This window comes from Chanos chanos, chromosome 5 (genome assembly GCF_902362185.1).
Source record: "Chanos chanos chromosome 5, fChaCha1.1, whole genome shotgun sequence".
Taxonomy (NCBI): domain Eukaryota; kingdom Metazoa; phylum Chordata; class Actinopteri; order Gonorynchiformes; family Chanidae; genus Chanos; species Chanos chanos.
The window spans coordinates 42963302-42983235 of NC_044499.1; the positions used below are offsets into that span (position 1 = coordinate 42963302).

Sequence of the window (19934 nt, forward strand, 5' to 3'; positions counted from 1 at the left end):
CTATCAAATTAATAATGATCAGACTACTTGCTTTACTGGAAAAGGCTGGGATGCAACAATCAAAAGTTCCTCGGTTTATCTTGTGTCTGCCTCTCAGTGCATTACCATGAAGCTAGACGACTGTGACTATTTATATAATTTTAGCCACTGGTTATATCTATGTGTCACAGTTTGTAGAAGAGATTAGATGCTCTCTTAGTTCATAAGACAGGAGCAGGATGAGGGGGCCCAGAGGCAGGCACAGCCTCTGCGGCGACAGGACCAGTACCAGGGACAGGAGACCCAGAACTGGGCACAGACCCTATGGCGACAGGACCAGGAGCAGAGCAGGGCCTGGAGACCCAGAGGTGGGCACTGCCTCTGCAGCGACAGGAGGTGGGCATTGCCTCTGCGGTGACTGGATCCAGCACCAGTGTCCCCCTGGTGACTGGAACCAGAGGTGGGGCCCCCACTGCAAGAAAATTCTCCGCCATATCTGGATCTGGAGTACTAGCTATGAGAGAGGCCCTCGTCATCACCAGCTCCAGAGGTGGAGTCCCTGCTGCAACTGGACCCCCTCAGCAGGGCAGGAGCAGGAGCTGGGTCTGGTTCTGGAGCCCCTGCAATGGAGGGAACAGTGACCTGGAGCACTGAGGTGGCAGGGAGCAGCAACAAGTGGTTGGACATTTAGTGGGCACCACCACAGCAGAAACTGATCCCCAGTCGTCCAGATCCCAGGTGATGACTTCCCCACTGTCACCTCTAGCAGGGGTTTAAATGTGGCACGGATCTGGGAGATCAACTTGGCATAAGAGGAAAGGTAAGTGTTTGAGCCTCAAAAGTGCCTCCCTGTCTCTGTCACCAGTCAGCTGCCCATATCAGTGCTTAAACCTCTAGAACAGGGGTGGGCAACTCCGGTCCTGGAGGGCCAGTGACCTGTTGGGTTTTTGTTTTCACCTCTTAGTTACCTGTTGATTTTCACCTTGCAAACAGGTGTGCACTCTCCTCAGCCAATCACAGATTGTATTTAGTTAGCTGACAAGAAAAACAGCAGGACCATGGCCCTCCAGGACCGGATTTGCCCACCCCTGCTCTAGAAGATACTAAACTAACACAAAACAGGTGGAACTAATGATTAAACTAACAAGATGAACTAAGGAACTAGGGAGTAACACAAACTGGCCAGTACAGGCAGAAAGAGAGAACCGGGGCCTGACACCATGTATGTTTTGCAAAGTTAGCTAGTAGCTAGCTGAGAATAGTTATGAAATATGTGGTCACTCCTGGTATTAACAACTCATGGTATCTAATTAACTTGCAGTTTCTCAATATGTGATGTGATTTTGTATAGTATGATCCTATGATTTTGCTAGAGACAAATTTTGTGTGGGATTTGATATGATTGGCTAGATATAACCAGCAGTCCAATCAGAGGAGATGAAGTTAAAATGAGGGGAAAAGAACGTGGTTAATAAAATCAAGGGGGGAAAGTAGCAAACCGTAATGAGGAGTAATAGCACAGTAAAGGTACCATTATTTCACGCAAAATGTAGTAAAGTATTGTCACTTTAAACTACTTTAAAAGGTGCAATTACTGTAAAAAAATGTTATATGTTGAGTTGTCTGGACTGACAATGCTTTCAGTCAACAGATTCTTCCATTCTGTGAATTTCATGAGACTTCTGCTTACAGCAGGACCATTGTTGTGAGCAGTGAGAAGAGGGAATATATTTTTAAAGGAATCTGTCACAATGCTTTAATGTTATCGATCAGTTTTGTCATTTGAAAATATCTACTTATGTTGCAAAGTACACACAAACAAACAAAGAAAGAAACAACACTCCGCCCAAAACAGGCTCTATCTGGCCCATGCTTGACAGGCCACACTGGACACTGTTCTGATGGTAGACCTCAGGTTACACCATGTTAAACATATGTTTTTTTCTGACTATGTGAAAGGGAAATGGAAAGGGTCTCTGTTTTAAAATACAACAATTTCTCCACTGATAGATTCAGATAAAAAGAGTTGTGGCCTCAGGCAATGGTGAAAACAGGTATTGGAGTCTGCTGGCCACATCACCCTGACATTTTTTCAGTTCCTGTTCTCTTGTGGTCATAACCACTTCCTTTGAAAAATTCAACTGAGATGAGTTTATTTTTAAGAATTATTAATGATAGTTCATAAAACACACAGATTATGTTTATTCAGTGCTGACAAAAACAATACTGGTGATGACATGAGGAAAGAGAATAGTATCTGTTCAGCATCTACTCTTTGAAAACACTAGCATTAATGGTTTGTCTCACCAAGACAAATGAACTTCATGGTAAATGCTAAATGCCCACCTAGAGATGTACAAGGGATCAACATGTTCAGATAATTATTTAAAACATTCATAAAAGACAATTCAATTTCTCTCAATTTAAATACAGTTCATATATCTGTGATGGTATTTTTGTACAGCAACATAACAAGATTGTGCTGTAGCCTATATAGAGTCTGTGGCAACTGTAGCAGCCAGGGTGCATGTTTAGTGACACTTGGCTGAGCTTGATCAAAGAGGGGTGAATAACCATACTGTGTATTGTGTAGTGGTGGCTTTTTTTATCACAGTCACAGAAACTGAAAGGTGACAACCACTTTCTCGTTAAGTGTAAGAGATACTGAGCATATCTATTGTGTGCAAACTTCTGCGTATGCAAAAAGAGTGCGATTACATCAGCTACGGCCTTTTAGAACTATCCACTCTTTTTGTCTTGTAGGTGTTCTTTTTGTTCTTTTCATTTTAGTGGACTCTCAGAGTGATTTACAATTATTACTTTCTATCTCAGAGGTCACATACAGGTTTTGTTCTACTGTGGGGTCAGGTGCTTTTTTCAGGGGCACATTGACAGAGAGTTGTCACATTTGGGTTTGGAACCAACAACTCTCATGATTCCCGTACTATGAGGGCAGCAAGATGTTAGAAAAATGTTACCCTTCATAAGGCATCTGTTGATATTAGTGATTTTGTATTTCATTTAACGAATGTATGTGAATATTGGACAATATTCTTTCTCTGAGATAGTTGTTGAGAGAGCACATTGCTGTGCACTGTTTATTATTGTTCAATTTTATCATTTGCTCAGATCCGCTACACCATGTGGTTCACAACCCTTTTTGCCAGGTGAACCCCCTCAACCCATTTTTTCCTCTCAAGTATTCCCCGTGAGATTAAAATTAAGTGAATTTTATTTTGACATTGATGTCTCCATCACAATCTCACCAACACCTTGCAATACCACTGTGGACCCCTCAGGGGGGAAAACCACTGCTTTAGACCAATCATCTGATCATAAAAGCCCAGTGGACATGGAAAGTATGAATCATACTTTCATTAACTTAGGTTTTTATTTATAGCAGCAACTGTGCCACAGCATTTGCAATGACTGTCACTGCAAAATCATGAATTACAGAGTCAGAGTCAGCCCATTCTTTTGGTGGTACACATACAATACAAAATAGACCACTATAACACTCTGCATTTTGATTAATAATAATCAGATAATATGGGTCTCAGTAGGTGTCTCTCGAAATATTGATTATGTGAATTGTGTCTGTGTTGAGTCATTTCTGATTTTAAAATCATTCCTCCTCTTCATAGTGACTTCTGACATCAGTGTTACATACTGCTTGTCACTTCTTGTTTCTTTATACGTGGTGCAACCTCTCTCTCTCTCTCTCTCTCTCTCTCTCTCTCACACTCTCTCACTCTCAAGTGAGTTTATCGGTCAGCAATAATACTCTGTTGCTTAAACTCTGTCCTCATTCACCGTCTACCTCTACCTCTTTAACTCATGTCAGAGACATAATGGACTGGGTTTTAAACGTGTTTTGTCTGCTTTCTGGTAAGAGCTATCTACACATTTACTTGATATGCTTTTTGTGTTATCCTTCTTTAGTCTTGTCTCATTAAAACTTGCAAATATCCTCATAAATCTGTTTGATAAGTGCTGGAAAAACCGAATAAAACATTACATGGACTGGAACAAGGTGAAATAAGATGCACACAAAAGATATTTACATTTAACCAGATTTAGTCTCCTTTTTAAGAACTGATTTGACTTCTTTGATCTACTGATGTCCTTTTTAAGAAGTGCTTTTTAGTTCAGTTGGTTGGATTCTTCACATGGATAACGCTAAACATTTTCTTTATTGAGTGAAATGCTCTTAATATTGAACTGGCATGTAAAGACTCCCTAGGGTATTGGAATACTTTACCTCACACTAATTATGCTTTGATCTATTTGTCCTTTCATTCACATTTGGTAGAAGAATGAAACTTATTTAAGGTCTTTTAACTCAGTTTTAATTAATAAAAGAGGAATTGACACAGAGAGGGTAGGAAACCAATGACATGTTCAATCCCTCCCCCTTGCACAATGATAGTAAGATGTCCTTTTAAGGCAGAAATGGAACATTTTTCACTATTGGCTTCCTCAAACTTAGAATTACTAGTCTCCGACCTCAAAACTATTTTTATATCCATACTGTATATCATATCACATGCACATGAGTCCTAAGCATTACTACAGTGGAGCTGTCTTATGTAATGGGCTGTGTTCTGGCACAGTCAGCCAGACAGGATACGCTCCACATCATAATGCTTCAGCCACTGCTAGCGTTGAAGTACCTGCACAGTTGTAGGAGAATCCATGGGAAATACACTGCCTGGCCAAAAAAAAAGTCACACAATCTAATATTTCTTTGGACTACCTTTAGTTTTGATTATGGCATGCATTTGCCATGGCATTGTTTTGACAACCTTATGCGACGTCACAACTTTTATTTCCGTTCAGAGTTGCGTTAATTTTTGGCCGAGATCTTGTTGACGACGGGAGAGTTGAACCACTCCGTTAAGTTCAGCTCGTCCAAAAGACTTTCAGTGGGGTTAAGGTCAGGACTCTGTGGTGGCGGTTTTAAGTGCGAAAATGATTCCTCATGCTCCCTGAACCACTCTCACAATTTGAGCCCGATGAATCTTGGCATTGTTGTCCTAGAGCATGCCCATGCCATCAGGGAAGAAAAAATCCATTGATGGGATAACCTGGTCAATCAGTACATTCAGGTAACGTTGCTGAGCCTAGACCTGACCAACTGAAGCAACCCCAGATCATAACACTGCCTCTAGAGGCTCTAAATACAAACAACTTTTTTTTTGGTCAAGCAGTATGGTTTGGGCCTTTACATACACCACATTGCCCTGGAGATTCTTATAAACTGGCAGATTATTCAGATAAAATGTTTTAATCTGAAAGAGATTAGAGAGTTGAATTGATGCAAGTGAATAATTGCTAAACAAGACAGTCCAATTAGTCCAGTCAATTAATTTATAAGTAACTCATAATAAGTTACGGCAACCAGATAGTTCATAGGACAGTCAATCATCCAAGTCATATACCTTTGCACTTCTGAGCAGATTTTTGACTGATTTGTTTCTCTCTTTTGGTGAGGAACTCCGATACTTGTGAAGTCATGCAAACACCAAACACTGCTAGGGTGTCAAGTAAATAATATGGAGTTAAATCACATTTAGACTTTGGAACAGTCCTGCTATAAATGCAAGTACAAATGTTACAGTCAATAACTTGTAGGATGGTGGGTCAATCTTTAAAAAAAGACATGCCTACAGTTCTTAGAGAGAAGAAGGAAGCAGAAGTTGCACTGGTCACATTAATTTCTGTAGTTGCTTTTGAGGTGTGTTTTTTTTTTTTACACTTGATCTATTTTGGCCAAATTAAGTGAAGTTTGAGTTGCATGCCAAAATTTTGGGGCATGTTGGGATGCAGAAAACAAGCCCAGACTCTCCTGTAATGAACAAAATGAAGACCATCTCAAGAGGTGGTCTGGGCACAGTTCACTCAGTGGGACACATGATTTTCATATTATGAAGACAAAGCTCTCTTAGTTCTCTTGCAAAGAAAAAATGCAAAACCAAATGAGAGATCATTTCTTGTGGCAGATGACAAATGCAAATGCCCCACTTATTGACATCTGGTTGACAGTCAGTTCATAACAAGGATAGGTGGTCTTTTTATGGTATATCCTACTGCCTTCTTTATTTCTCTGTTACTTTTCCATTTTCTTTGTCTCTTCAAAAGATGATGGATAATGTTAAGAACCAGGCCTTTCTGCAATTTGTGAATTGTAAGGAGTTAATGTCTTCTACATGAAGGTCAGTCAACAGTGTTGTTATATAGATTAAGATTCTAATGAATGAAAAGTGAACTGAAACACCTAAAAAGGGCAGAGGGAGACCAGAAAAAGCACTGATTCCTCTTTGAAGTGAGGTCAGTGTGAATGCAAAGAGAGCTGAGTTCCTTTTCTTTCAAATCACCGTTTTGGTTCAGCCTGAGAGGACTGAGTCTGGCTCATTTAAAGAAGATTATCTGAGGAAACACTCTGTAGCTTTGTTTTGTTGTTGTTTAGTAGCTGTCCTTTTGAGGTTACACTTATCCTTCACTGTGACTGAATACTTTCTAGTACACACTGTCATGGCAGTTTTCCTCTTGCCACATAAAATAATTTGCTGTTTTGTGTGAGTGATGAGCTTGCAATTGGAGAAATCAATACTTATTTTCTTTCAAATTTGACTGAACACCTCATCCTGCTTTGGAAACTTGAATATTAAAAGTAGTTATCATCAGACATATTTTATAGCTAGCAGGAGTGGCTGACATTGGTAATTTTGCTTTCACCTGGCTCACCTGTGCAGCTCCATTTATAATATTGATTTCATTTTTCTGAATTCTGGAGTTTGAGTTTAAGTATCTAAATCATTATAAACATTGTAGTGTTATTTGTCTACCTTTAATATGTAATCTTTTTTTTGTTGTTGCTGAAAGGTAGATTTATGAGGGCAAGGGATCAAGAGCTCCATAGGATGATCAACACTAAAATGACCTCACAAAACAACTGGGCAACCAAAGTCATGCCAGACTATGATAGACAGCAAATATATGACATCTTTCATAGCTCCAAAGAAGGAGAAGTAGGCTCAATGTACTTACAAACTCCAATCATCCCACTTTCCTTTAAAGGATACTATTCAAATTTTACTGAATATATATCATAAAATCAAAATGATTTCTGAACAGCTTGGACGTCATACAGAAAGTGCCTTTAATTTTCTGGAAAACATGTGATGTTAATACTCATGCATGTCTCTTGCATGAGCTGCAGAAAACTGATCACTTTACTCCTTAATGTACAACTTCCAAAGATTCACTTCTGTAAGTTCTTCTGTAACTATGTTATCGGTATGAGATGGTGAAGAATAATGGCTGCATTCTACATATTTAAATTCATTGGTCATTTTCATGCCATCTAGCTTCACAAGCAGTATTTGCTTTCAACGTTGACCCTGTGACCTGGAAGTCATTCACTCGTCCAGACATGGGGTTTGGGTACAGAGTGGTACAACAAGGCCCAGGAAGGTAAGAAGGACAACGTGATTTGTAGAGACAGTGAAAAATAGCGCATTTGTTTGGTAGTAATATCGGTGTAAGGTATGTTCATCACCAATAAGCTCATTGTTGCTTATGAGTGCACTTGGGTCTCTTTACGGCAGAACAGAATAGACCAGACCAGACATAATATAACAAACTGTCACATTTTAGGAAAAGAGTAGTGGCAAGTACAATCAGATGTGTTAGGCAAATGTTTTACAGACTTTGCCAGCTATTTCACACCTATATATACAAGTATGCACAAGACAAGACCTGACAAAATCATTTTAAAGAGCATAACATGGTTCTCTCCAGCACGAAAGTGTTACTAATTTTAGTAATTCATGAAACTATTGCTTCTAGTGGAAGGTGCTTTGCAGAAGCATTACAACAAAGATTAAGTGTGTAGATCCTACCTTTTTCCTTTGTCTCCTTAGTCTGCTCATAAGTGATCCCTTGATCCAACTAAGTAATGATAAAAGGGGACAGATTTACAACTGTGACCTTGGAACAGAAAGATGCTCTGAACTGGATGTACGAGGTATGTATTTACTGAATCCTTTGTAGTTATCACCTTTTCAAGTTTTTCATCTCCATAATCACATTCTTGAATGTCCAGGATTTGATGTTTTAATATGTAAAATATTATTTTGCCACTGTTGGGTAATTTCAATGCAAACACAGCGAAGTAGTAACCTATTATGTTAACACAGCACCCGGAGAAGCAATTAACATGTCCCTGGGGCTTTCCATGACTACTGATGAGACATTTTCAGCAACGCTGGTAAGTTACAGTTGGATCATTGTGATGATTTTTGTAATTAATCAGATATATACATTCCAGTTTCCTACAGCTTTAAATGTCTAGATTACTAATATACATATTCCAGTGACGCAAATTTAAGTGTTTACATTTTTTACACCCCGCTTAACTGCACCCACATGATCAAGGTCTACCACCACATACTAGATAATGAAAACTTCTCTGATTAAAAATTTAATACAACACTGGCAGTGAAATTCGCCATATATCATGGTATTGTGTTAAAGTGCTGTGAGTGTTTAAAGCCAAAATGAAATAATATACATGAATGCATATGACTTGGAAAATGAGTTGGTGTTTATATAAAAATTATTTTTAAAAAAGTAGACTAATGACTAGCATTAGCATGAGTGTGTTATCTCACTATTCACTGTTTCATGTAAAATAAATAATTGTCACAGAGGCCACCTGGTGGCCATGTTGTTCTAAGCACCCTCACAATTCAGTCTTGAGTGGAAAAGGCAAGGTCTATGCAGAAAAGATCTAAAAAAACATTTTCTAAACTCCCTGGGCTACTACTTTACCATGAACAAGATCAGAGCTTTATCTGTTTGAATGGGATTTATATCCTCAGCCCAAACATCCTCTGTAGATCAAGAGAATCTATATGATGAATGCACATTAACGTGGATTTAAAAAACACTTCTACAGCAAACAACTAATTAAACTTCTCACTTGAGTAAATGCCTTGGAAAACAATACTTTCTCAGAAGCAGCTGTAACACTGTAGATGTTGAAGAATCTAGAGTAGCTTTGTGCAATGCATTGAAATGTCATACTGGGAGACAAATCTTACAAATTTGCTGTGTCTCATTCCAAATTCACTCAAGAGATCAACAGGAATCGAGTTTAATGTTCCCAGATGCTGTCTTATTTTGTCCTCTGTTCTTTCTCAGGTTTGTGGTCCAACCATTCCCAAAAGTTGTGAATATATCACTACCTACGGTGGGATGTGCTTCAGGATCAATGCAAACAAAGCGAATGGACCTGTCCCAAAGGCCCTGAGAGGTGCTCATCCAACAGACAGGGCAATAGCTACAAAGCTGCTTACTTTTCTGAATAATTTCTTTCTTTCTGATTGACATAATCCATATGTTTCTCTCTCCTCCTTTCATTTATGCACACAAGTGTTTCCATTTTCCTCTCTGATCCCAAACAGACTGTCCAATACGGCAGACAGATATTGCTTTTCTTTTGGATGGCTCAGGAAGTGTTGTTGACAGAGATTTCGAAATCATGAAGAACTTTGTGAAAACTCTGATAAGAGACTTACTCAGTCGAAATACTCAGGTGTGCAATTTTAGAAAGTAAATGCGTTTTATTTAAATGTTGTCTAAATTTAATGAAATAAATGCTAGGTATTTTAGTTACAGCATTATGGTTTATTCCTTTCATCTACAACATACACACAAAGATTTAAACTTATTCTCCTCTTCCTTTTCAGTTTGCAGTTGCGCAATATTCACTGTCCTGTAATATTCACATACACTTTAGAGATTTCCAAAGAAATCGGTGGGAATCGCAGGTGGATTCTATAAGTCAGCAAAGAGGAGGGACATACACTGCAGCAGCTATTAATAAAGTCGTGTAAGGATAAAAATCTGTTTTCTGTATGTGTGATTTACATAAGTGCACAACATTCCTTCAATACTGACAGTAACAGATCCAATATTTAACCCAGCAACACATTTAAAACAGTCTTTTGGCTTTCTAAGAAAGAATAGCATTCTGCATAGAATGAATTTAATTTTATTTTCAAAGGAATCCATATTATTGTGAATCTCAAATAGCACTTTAGGCTTTATACTGCTAACGAATGGAGTACCAGTGCTTTTCTAACAGTTTTCACTTCGTAAGAGACAGAACACTTCCTGCTGTTTATTGTTTGTGTCTTGCAACTTTAACAAAATCTTATTTTTTAATCAGGTATGATGTGTTTAATACTAAAAATGGGGCACGACCAAATGCCAACAGAGTCTTGCTTGTCATCACAGACGGAAGATCCCATGATAGTGGTGGTCTTGCAGCAGCTGCTAAAAATGCAGAGAGGGAACATATAAGACGATATGCTATTGGGGTAGGATATTACTTTATATACACACAGCTCACATAATGTGCGAAGAGAATCAGCAAAAAATCCCCAAAAGTGTTTGTGAACTGTCATAGAGTGTTTATAATGAAATGAACTGAACAATATACTAAAATATGTAATCTCTCTAGGTTGGTAATGCTTTTAATGTAGTTAGCGCAAAAAAGGAGCTGGAAACTATTGCATCTGCACCACCCAGTGACTACGTGTTTCAAGTGAACAACTTTGGGGCATTGGAGCAAATTCGCAAAACTCTCCAAGAAAACATCATTGCCATCGAAGGTATGTACAGCACATTTCTCATTTCTATTTTGTAATCTTTCAGTTTCTGCTGTGCCATCAACATAACCTGGTCACTGCTGTTGTCATTGTAACTTTAATTGTCAGTTTCCAATTGGTTACATGATTATCACTGTGCCATACTATCTTCGTGGTGTCTTATATTAGGGAGAAGCAGTCACAGACAATGTAGATTCAATGTCTTACTGTCTTACAACTGTACTTGTTTTGTGCGTGTGTGTGTGTGTGTGTGTGTGTGTGTGTGTGTGTGTGTGTGTGTGTCTGTGTGATTGTGTTTTTCACCGCAGGGACCCAGACTTCAGGTGATGCCACTAATATGGAATTAGCGCAGGATGGATTCAGTTCTGCGTTCATTTCTACATCTCAAGGGGTAACTCAGTCTCATAACTTAGCAGCCTTTCGGCACCCTCTCTGAAAAGCTATATATACCTTCAAACAGGGACTCTTAGAGCAAACATTTTGTGAGAGGATATGTAAATTGTAATGGTCTTCCCAAAATATACAGCAGATATCAATCCACAGCTATGGGTTTTATGTGTGTCAAATCTTTGTAAGTGGCCATGGCAATACATATGCGCATATATATATATATATATATATATATATATATATATATAAATTATGTTTCTAAAACTATAAAATGCATTATAATGTTTTAAAAACTTGATTTATTCCTAAATGTATTGCTTGCATGTCAACTAATATTTGCGATACATTAATCAAAATATTTATTTCAAACATAAATTTGTGAATTTTGTAATCTGGTATTTAATGTTTGTATGGATGCATTGGAACAAATATTTGAGACCAAAGCCTGTTTAAGCAGAATGAAGCATTTAAGAATACCAAAGTCGATATCCACACTCTCTGATCCTAGATGTTATTCCATTGAAAAATTCATATCCCTTTAGAAAACCTGTTTGTGATCTCATTTATATGTCAACAAAATATATCGTTGTTATTCTTCCTGTATCCAGGGAAACATTGTACTGGGCACAGTAGGTGCTTTCGGATGGAAAGGGGGATACCAGGAATACACATCTACAGGAGAAGCCAAATTATTTCAGAAGGGCTCTAACATGGAGCCTGATAGTTATTTGGGTAAGGTTTTCCTTAAACACTGAATGTAACAGAGAAATAGTCTTTATGCAGTTCCTACTGGAAAAGAGTAGATTGATTTTTTCGTAGTGAATTCTCCAAGTTATATGTATTTTTAATATAAATAGAATGTTTCATACTGATAAATTCCAAAATAATAAAACTCACAACACCATGAACACCCTATAATTTTCTAACGCTTTTTTGGTACCAAGGTTATTCCATGGCTGTGGCAAAAACTCATGGTAGGAATTTTCTGATTCTGGGGGCTCCAAGATACAACCATAAGGGACGAGTGCTAATTTCCAGCCTTGATGGCAGACAGCAGCAAGAGCTGAATCCTCAAGAGGTTGTATTTTCAATACAGTCATACTAAGCAGTTAGGGCTGGTCATTAGGTATTTTTATAGCTCCATAAACTGAGATTGTGGAGTTAACTCTATGAGTGTGAAAGGGAAATTGTTAATTCATAACATAGTAAATTATAAAGTCAACACTACAAGTCATGAATACTAGAATTTGTTATTGTGCTTCTGAAAGATATTTACCACTCTCTCTCTCTCTCTCTCTCCTTAGCCCCAGATTGGTTCCTATTACGGAGCTGAAGTTTGCGTTGTGGACCTCAACTCTGACTCAGACACAGACTCGATACTGATTTCCGCTCCAATGTACAAAGGGAATGACCAGGAGGGCAAAGTCTTTGTATACACCTTTGTATACACCTATTCAGGCCAGGTAATTAGTAAAAGCCAGTGAAAATCATATCTGTTAAATAAACTCAAAAGCACTCTGTTCTCTCTTTGTTATATAATATGCTTAAAAATGACATCAGTTGACATGACATCAGAATGTTAATGGCTATTAGTACGGTAAGTCTGTCTGAAAAATGATTGATTTTATTAATTCATAAATGATTTATTAGCATAGGTTTGGCAGTGACGGTTAAATAGTGATGCTTTTGTCTTTTTTGTAAGCCCAAAAAGTGTTGCTTTTGGGACTTAAGTACATCCACATTTTGTGTGTTACTCACTGACAGTTAGAAAATTTACTTGCAAAATAGCAAATACTTTTCCTTAACATCTTCTTTAGCTTCTAATCTCATAACTTCCCCTTACAGTTCTCAGCAAAGTTTAAAGTGGTTCTAATGGGCATTTCTGGAGAAAGAGGGAGGTTTGGTTCTTCACTGGCTAGCCTAGCAGACCTGAATGGTGACGGGCAAAGTGATGTGGCAGTGGGGGCACCTTTAGAAAATAATGGACTTGGCAGCGTCTACATATTCAACGGACAAAGAGGTGGAATAAACCCTACCTATTCACAGGTGTGTGTGTGTGTGAGTGTGTGAGAGAGACAGAGAGACACACAGAGAGAATAAGAGTTTTTTTCATGGTTTTATTCAACATGTTTTCATGTATTTAAGCATTGTGACATACAATATATTGTAAGCCCTCCTCTACTCTATCAACCTCATGTTCTCCTTTCAAATCTCTCTTTTCTCCTGTCTCCCCTTTCCTTTTCTCTCCTTTTCATTTTGTTTTGATTGCTTAGGAATCCTATTTCCAATTTATGTTTGTTGGTAGGTCGGATTGGCATTTTGTCTGTTTGACTGGTTCGTTTTTAAAAACAAGTTAAAAAAAAAAAAAACCTCTCCCTCTCACTCTTTTCTGTGCTGGTCTTTTAACAGAGAATATTGGGCTCATCTGAGAAGCGAGGTTTGCAGTTCTTCGGGCTTTCTTTGAGTCAGTCTTCTCGGGACCAGAGCAACGATGGTTTGCCAGACATTGCTGTTGGAGCCAAAGGAACAGTTCTTCTTCTCAGGTTTGCTTTATCTACAAACACTGAACCACATTCACTCACAATAAAACCTGCCCTTTTGACCAAGCAAAGAGCAATGAGGAGAACGTGAAATGCCATTCAGAGGACACTCAGTCTTGAGTGAACAAGCACAGATGGACACACGGACTGATGTACAGACTAATGTACAGACTAAAGCACAGACTGATGTACAGACTGAACCACAGAGTGATGTACTGACTGAAGCACAGACTGATGTACTGACTGAAGCACAGACTGAAGTACAGACTGATGTACTGACTGAACCACAGAGTGATGTACTGACTGAAGCACAGAGTGATGTACAGACTGAAGCACAGACTGATGTACAGACTGAAGCACAGACTGATGTACTGACTGAAGCACAGAGTGATGTACATGCACAAAGGGCATTAGTCTGATGTCTCTGTGTTATGTGTGTATTATGCAGGAGCAGACCTGTTGTGTCCCTGACAACAAAAATGTCCTACGATCCACCTTTAGTGTCCACTAAAGACACAGACTGCACTAAGGAACAGGAGATTACTCTGCAAGTTTGCTTCACCATTAGAGGAAACAACGTTAGATCGAAAGGTTTTTGTCCTAAAACAATCTGTTCTCTGTGAGAGGTATCATAATATTAATGCCAAAGAAGTGACTTCAAAACCACACTCATTAAATAAATAATTGATGTTTACCCAAATGTTTCTATATTTTAAATAAATGTTACACTATTTTTGCGACACCAGTCATTTTTAGGAGAGACAACTTTTTTTTTCAGATTTATCTGGAAGGATGAACTACACCTTGAAACTAGATGCCAAACGACAAAACTTCCGTGCTTATTTTTCTCCTAAAAACCGTGTTAAAAATGACATGATGGTGGTGGGTGAATCGAATCGTTGCCAGACACTTAGTTTTTTTGTAGAGGTAAGTCCACTGTTCCTTTTGTAGCTTTTTGCTCATTTAAAGACAATTTTTAAAATTAAAAATGAAACTCATGAACACATTCCAAGAGTTATTGTTATTAAGAGTCAGATCATATGACAGATGGGTCACATGACCTTACAGCTGGATGTTCTGAACTGTGTGTATTTGTGTGTGTATGTGTCTTTGCTCCCCCTCACAGCCTTGCCCAGAGGATGTTGTAAATCCATTGTCTAATGAAATAACATTCAGCTTTGAGGGCCAACAGAGCGCTGCCATGCAGGGCCTGCGACCTGTCCTTCTCCCTGACACAAAAATGAGCATATCTGAAGATGTAAGACTGTGCCTATATCTTACATGTCGTTGTCCAAATCGTACATGTCTTCTCTCACATTGACTTAATGTTGGAACCACGCTGCTGGCTTTCTATGGGTCTCAGCTGATATAGAAAATGTTTCCATTCCACCTTTAGAGTGACTACACCAGATTTCTCAAACTCAGTGTGATGACTCCAGTTGATGAGGGATTAAGGCTAAGATCAAGTATCCTGAATTGGTTTTATGGTCTAGATATATTTCATTTTTATTATAAAGGTGCAATAACGGTATGGTATTTCATGACAAATTTACCTGTCGATTTGAAACAAAAACTGAGTTCATATTTATACCTTGGATAGAAGCATTGAAGGAGTCGAACACTGTTGCTCACTGTTTACCCTTTTAAAGTTAATATAGCAAAACACTCATAGTTTTCCATGTGATGGTTATGTATTTCATCTCATTCCACAGTTAAATTTTGAGATAAACTGTGGACCTGATAAGACCTGCATCGACAACCTCAAAATGGACTTCAATTTCTCTGGGTAGGGAAAATAAGAAAATGTGAAAATTCCTGTTGTTTTTACAATTCACTTAATAATCTTACAAAGTTCATTTTACTGAAAGATGAATATTCAAACTGAATTGCACATGGAACATACTGTGACTCTGTACCCTGTTTGAGGTGAAAAGAACACATTTCAGGCAAGGAATCAACAAAGAGTTTCAACATGTCTCAGAAGACATGGTACTTAGCACAAACAATTGATGGTTGAGATGCAGCCTATAGCCATATTTGGTAAACTGGAGCAGAGTAGATAGGGACCAGTTCTATTGCCACAGTTATGGCATATCCCTTTAAGATGGTTTGTAACAACTTTTAACAAAGAGTTACATGATATTGCATTTCTTGTCCAGAATGATGACAGCAGCAGTAATGCCAACTGGTGTATTTTTCAGCCCTTGGAAATGGTTTAACTTGTGCCACTCTTTTGACTGTCCCTAACAGGTCCTCAAACATTGAAGTGGGCATAGCACAAGAGCTGAATTTGACAGTCTCTGTAGAGAATTTGGGGGAAAACTCTTACAACAGTCATGTCATCCTCACATACCCCCCAGGCTTCTCTTACAGGAAGTTCACTACTCACCAGGTAAGAGGATGAGCACAGAGGACTTTAAAGGAGTTTAATGTTAGTCAAGTTCAACTCTCTGTGTGTGTGTCTGTGTGTGTGTGTGTGTGTGTGTGTGTGGGTGGGTGTGTGTGTGTGTGAGAGAGAGAGAGAGAGAGAGAGAGAGAGAGTGAGTTTGTGTGCTTGTGGCACTGAGAGCCTCTCTGTTTAAGCAGAGCCGAGTGGAGTGCAGTTCTGTTGATAGTGAAGATGTAATGAAGCCAGGGAAGACCACATGTTACATTAGCAAGCCCATCTTCCGAGCCAATGCAAAGGTCTGCTCTACACATTCACAATCTTCTTCACATGTTCCCTTCCATAAATACATTCATATTCTACATCGTCATGCTTGTTGGAAGCGATCACAAATAATATTAAATAATATCCAAAGGTTGTTATTGTTAGTTTGCTCTTTATGCTGCTATTTTAAGTCTGCAAACTGCACACACCTTTTTTCATGTGTACTGCACTGTGTGTTTTTACATGGCTTTTTGTTGTTGTTGTTGTTCTTGTTGTTGTTGTTGTTGTTCTTGTTCTTGCTGCTTTTGTAGCTGGATTGTACTTTCATTTGCATGTTTATTTCTTTCCCTGCCCTCTTTTCTGTTAAAGGCTGTCTTTGAAATTACATATGGTATCGATATGAACGGTGACTTTAATCGAAATGTGGTCTTCAAAGCAGATGCTGCCAGGTATGAACAGGAATTTAGCCTTCAGGACCTTCATGTTGCATACATTATTATTTATCGGCACTTGTCTATTATGTAATTTTTAGGCTTTAAAAGTGAAATGTATCAGAATGATTATGATGTATTGTGATTTAATATCACTGAACTACGCAACTAATCTTAACATTTCTGTAAATACAGTATGCACACATAGTATTCATAGAAGCACAGAGGAGGAAAAGTACAGTATTATGGCTGTCAGCTAATTATCAGCTTATAGTAGTACAGAAATTTATTTACTACTATTGAAATGAAATCACTTCAATCACAGTCCGCATAGTTCATTTATGATGTCAAACAAGCACATAAATATAATGAATTATAGACAGCCATAATCAGTGGCAATATGTGTTCATTAGTGCCAAATTACTAGAGGATAATGACAAATATTGTTTTTTATGAGGACAACACAATGGCAAATTATGAAGATAACACCATGGCATTATGGCAATTGAAACATAACAGGTGACCTTTTGTTACAACTTGTTATGATACATGTAACCATTGTGTGTTATAAAACATATACAATGGATTGCAGATTCTGTTAAAATGTCTTACATTTAAATATAGTATTTAAATATTACACTACCATTATATAGTACTACGACTGCCATCACATAACATCATGTAAATGCACTTAAATAGCAATATGCTTCTGCCATTCACAGGAAATGTTATTCAAGAAATACATGACGTTCTGAACAAAAGTTCAGGAGAGCTAATCGGAAGACGACTTCTCAGTTTCCCATCACTGATCAAACCACTATATTTAAGCACACCTACCCCCAGCCTGTTCCATTCGCTTTCAGAATCCCTCTTCCTCTGAAATACCTCTCATCTACAGGTTCCTGTCCCCTAATCTAGGGCTGGGGACAGGATTCAGGCAGACCTGAAGCCTGTTCACCAAGTATCCACAACACTACCACCAACCAATTGTATCATCTTCCAGCTACAAACTAGAGAAATATTAACAGGCTGCAATTAAAGGATGGATAGATTGCAGTATGACTGTCATAATAAGCTGTGCTATATGATTAACATGGTTAAAAATGTATTGTTGTTCACAGCAATAATGAGAAGCACACCGGTAATGACTGGTCCAAAACAAAAGAGATTGGAGTTAAATATGGCATCAATGTTGTGGTAAGAAGGTCAGTGCATCCAGTTTTTCCAAATTACAAATGAATTTTATCTTTGGCAAAAAGGAAGAAAACTTTGTAGTTTTAAACCACAAAATGCTTAAGGAAATAACATGCCCTGTTTTAACTCGAAAGATCAGAGGATTCCACAGGCTACATCAACTTCACATCTGGGAAGAGCAATCTAGAGAAACCAGTGCTGCAGGGCTTTGAGGTACTGTCTTTGATGAACCTCACATGGACCTCAAAATTAATTAATATTCTTGATTTGAGTCATATGCATTGGGTGATTTGGATTAAATTTTGGTATAATGCATATAAAACCAGGTCAGCCTTTTCTTCACAGATGATTTTTACATTGGTGAAACATATGTTGTTTATGCTCATACAGATTAACTACAAAATAATTAGCACAATGTGTTTATAAAGCCCTCTGCCATTAGCAATGTAAAGTACTTCCTCTGTCTTCTCCCCTTATCTTAGGTGGAGAATTACCTGAGAGAGGTCAACTTTAGTGTTATTATTCGAGTACCAGAAAAACTTGGAGAAAAGAACATCTGGACGGATATGTCAAAAATGGAGGTATAATAGACAGTCAAAGGAAGAGGGCAGCAAATCCATAAAGAGTCCAAAAAGATTTTTTTTTTTTTAAAAAAAAGAAAGGTGTTTGTGATTGCACTACTTCAAAAAATGTGATTGTTGCATGTTTCATGATGTGTACAGATTAAAGGTTGCAGTCAAACAAGTACGGAAAAACCAACAAACAACGATTTTGTGGAAACGCTAAGAAAAATACCTGCTGTTGTAAGTTTCTTTGCTTAAAAAACTCACGTTTTGTGTCTGTTTTGTGTTTTGAAATATGATCACTTATATTTGGATTAAGTGATCAGTTCACTACTATAATATTCTCTCTTTTGCCCTTTTGTAGAACTGTTCTGTGGCTTTGTGTAGGGTGTTCAAGTGTAATCTGCATCTGGTCAGGAATTCCAATGCTGTTTACAATATCTCTGGGAACATAAGCTCTGGATGGATCGAGCAGGTAACTAGAAAAATTTAAAAACATCAACATCAGAAATTGTTTTTACTTTTTGTATACCGCAGAATAAACAAGGCCTTCATTGTGCAAGTGAACAGCGCAAGAGTAAAAGGTATTTGGCTACAGTTAGCCTGCTGTAATTATCTTCTTCCTAACCAGAGTGAGAACATGTCACCAGCCTGTAAAGTACTGAAACTGTGTCTTCAACCTGTCTAAAAGTATCATCATTAATTGTCTCATGATGAATTAAATGCACTTTTCTCTCTCTCTCTCTCTCTCTCTCTCTCTCTCTCTCTCTCTCTCTCTCTCTTCCTGTCAGATTGGACTCAGAACAGTTACTTTTGATTTGGTCAGCTCAGCAACTCTGGAGTATGACCTAAACAAATACATTTTCTTTTCCTCATCATCACTTAACAAGCCACCAGTCTCCAAGGTAACAGACACAAGGAACTCATGGTTTTCATAACATAAACTGAATCCTTTTCTGTCAAGAATACATATAGACTGGTGTGTGTGTCTGTGTGCGTGTGTGTGTGTTTGTGTGTGTCTGTGTGCGTGTGCATGTGCGTGTGCGTGTCTGTGTGTGTGTGTATGTGTGTGTGTGTGTGTGTGTGTGTGTGTGTGTGTGCCTGCATTTTTGTAGATTGAAACTCAGGTGGAAGTGTATGAGGAGGCCACCTTCACTAAGGAGATAATTGGAGGAGCAGTGGGGGGGCTCCTCTTATTGCTGCTTGTGGCTGCTGGTCTGTATAAGGTAAAAACAGTAGCTTCTTACATTGTTAGTCATTCTTGACATTTTGTTGAATTAATTTGTGTTTTAAATGATCTCTAAATATTTCTTAGTTACTTAGTTAGTAAGAAAGTCAGTTTGTTTCATCTTTGCTCTCTTTCTCTCAGGCTGGATTTTTCAAAAGTCAGTACAAAGAGATGATGGAAGCAGAGGGTGGAGCTGACACAGGGGGAGAGGCTTCTGCCCCTACAGAGTGACATTCTAAAAAATTGCACAGCAACATATCTGTAAATACAGCTCTCAAAT

The 19934-nt window shown here is 38.2% G+C and overlaps 1 protein-coding gene across 1 annotated transcript; it reads left to right on the forward strand.

Moving 5' to 3' along the window:
- Positions 1–303: 303 nt before the first annotated feature.
- Positions 304–19885, forward strand: LOC115812567 (integrin alpha-M-like). The gene is made up of 30 exons (XM_030775051.1): positions 304–616; positions 7350–7455; positions 7905–8010; positions 8177–8251; positions 9187–9298; positions 9450–9580; positions 9735–9877; positions 10217–10367; positions 10511–10661; positions 10967–11049; positions 11657–11780; positions 11993–12126; positions 12353–12490; positions 12894–13094; positions 13458–13591; positions 14037–14179; positions 14367–14515; positions 14715–14846; positions 15301–15374; positions 15839–15980; positions 16175–16273; positions 16608–16687; positions 17791–17874; positions 17998–18076; positions 18346–18444; positions 18586–18666; positions 18791–18901; positions 19218–19331; positions 19542–19652; positions 19796–19885. Exons 1-30 carry the CDS (start codon positions 304–306, stop codon positions 19883–19885), a joined length of 3690 nt encoding a protein of 1229 aa, XP_030630911.1.
- The last annotated feature ends 49 nt before the right edge of the window (positions 19886–19934 follow it).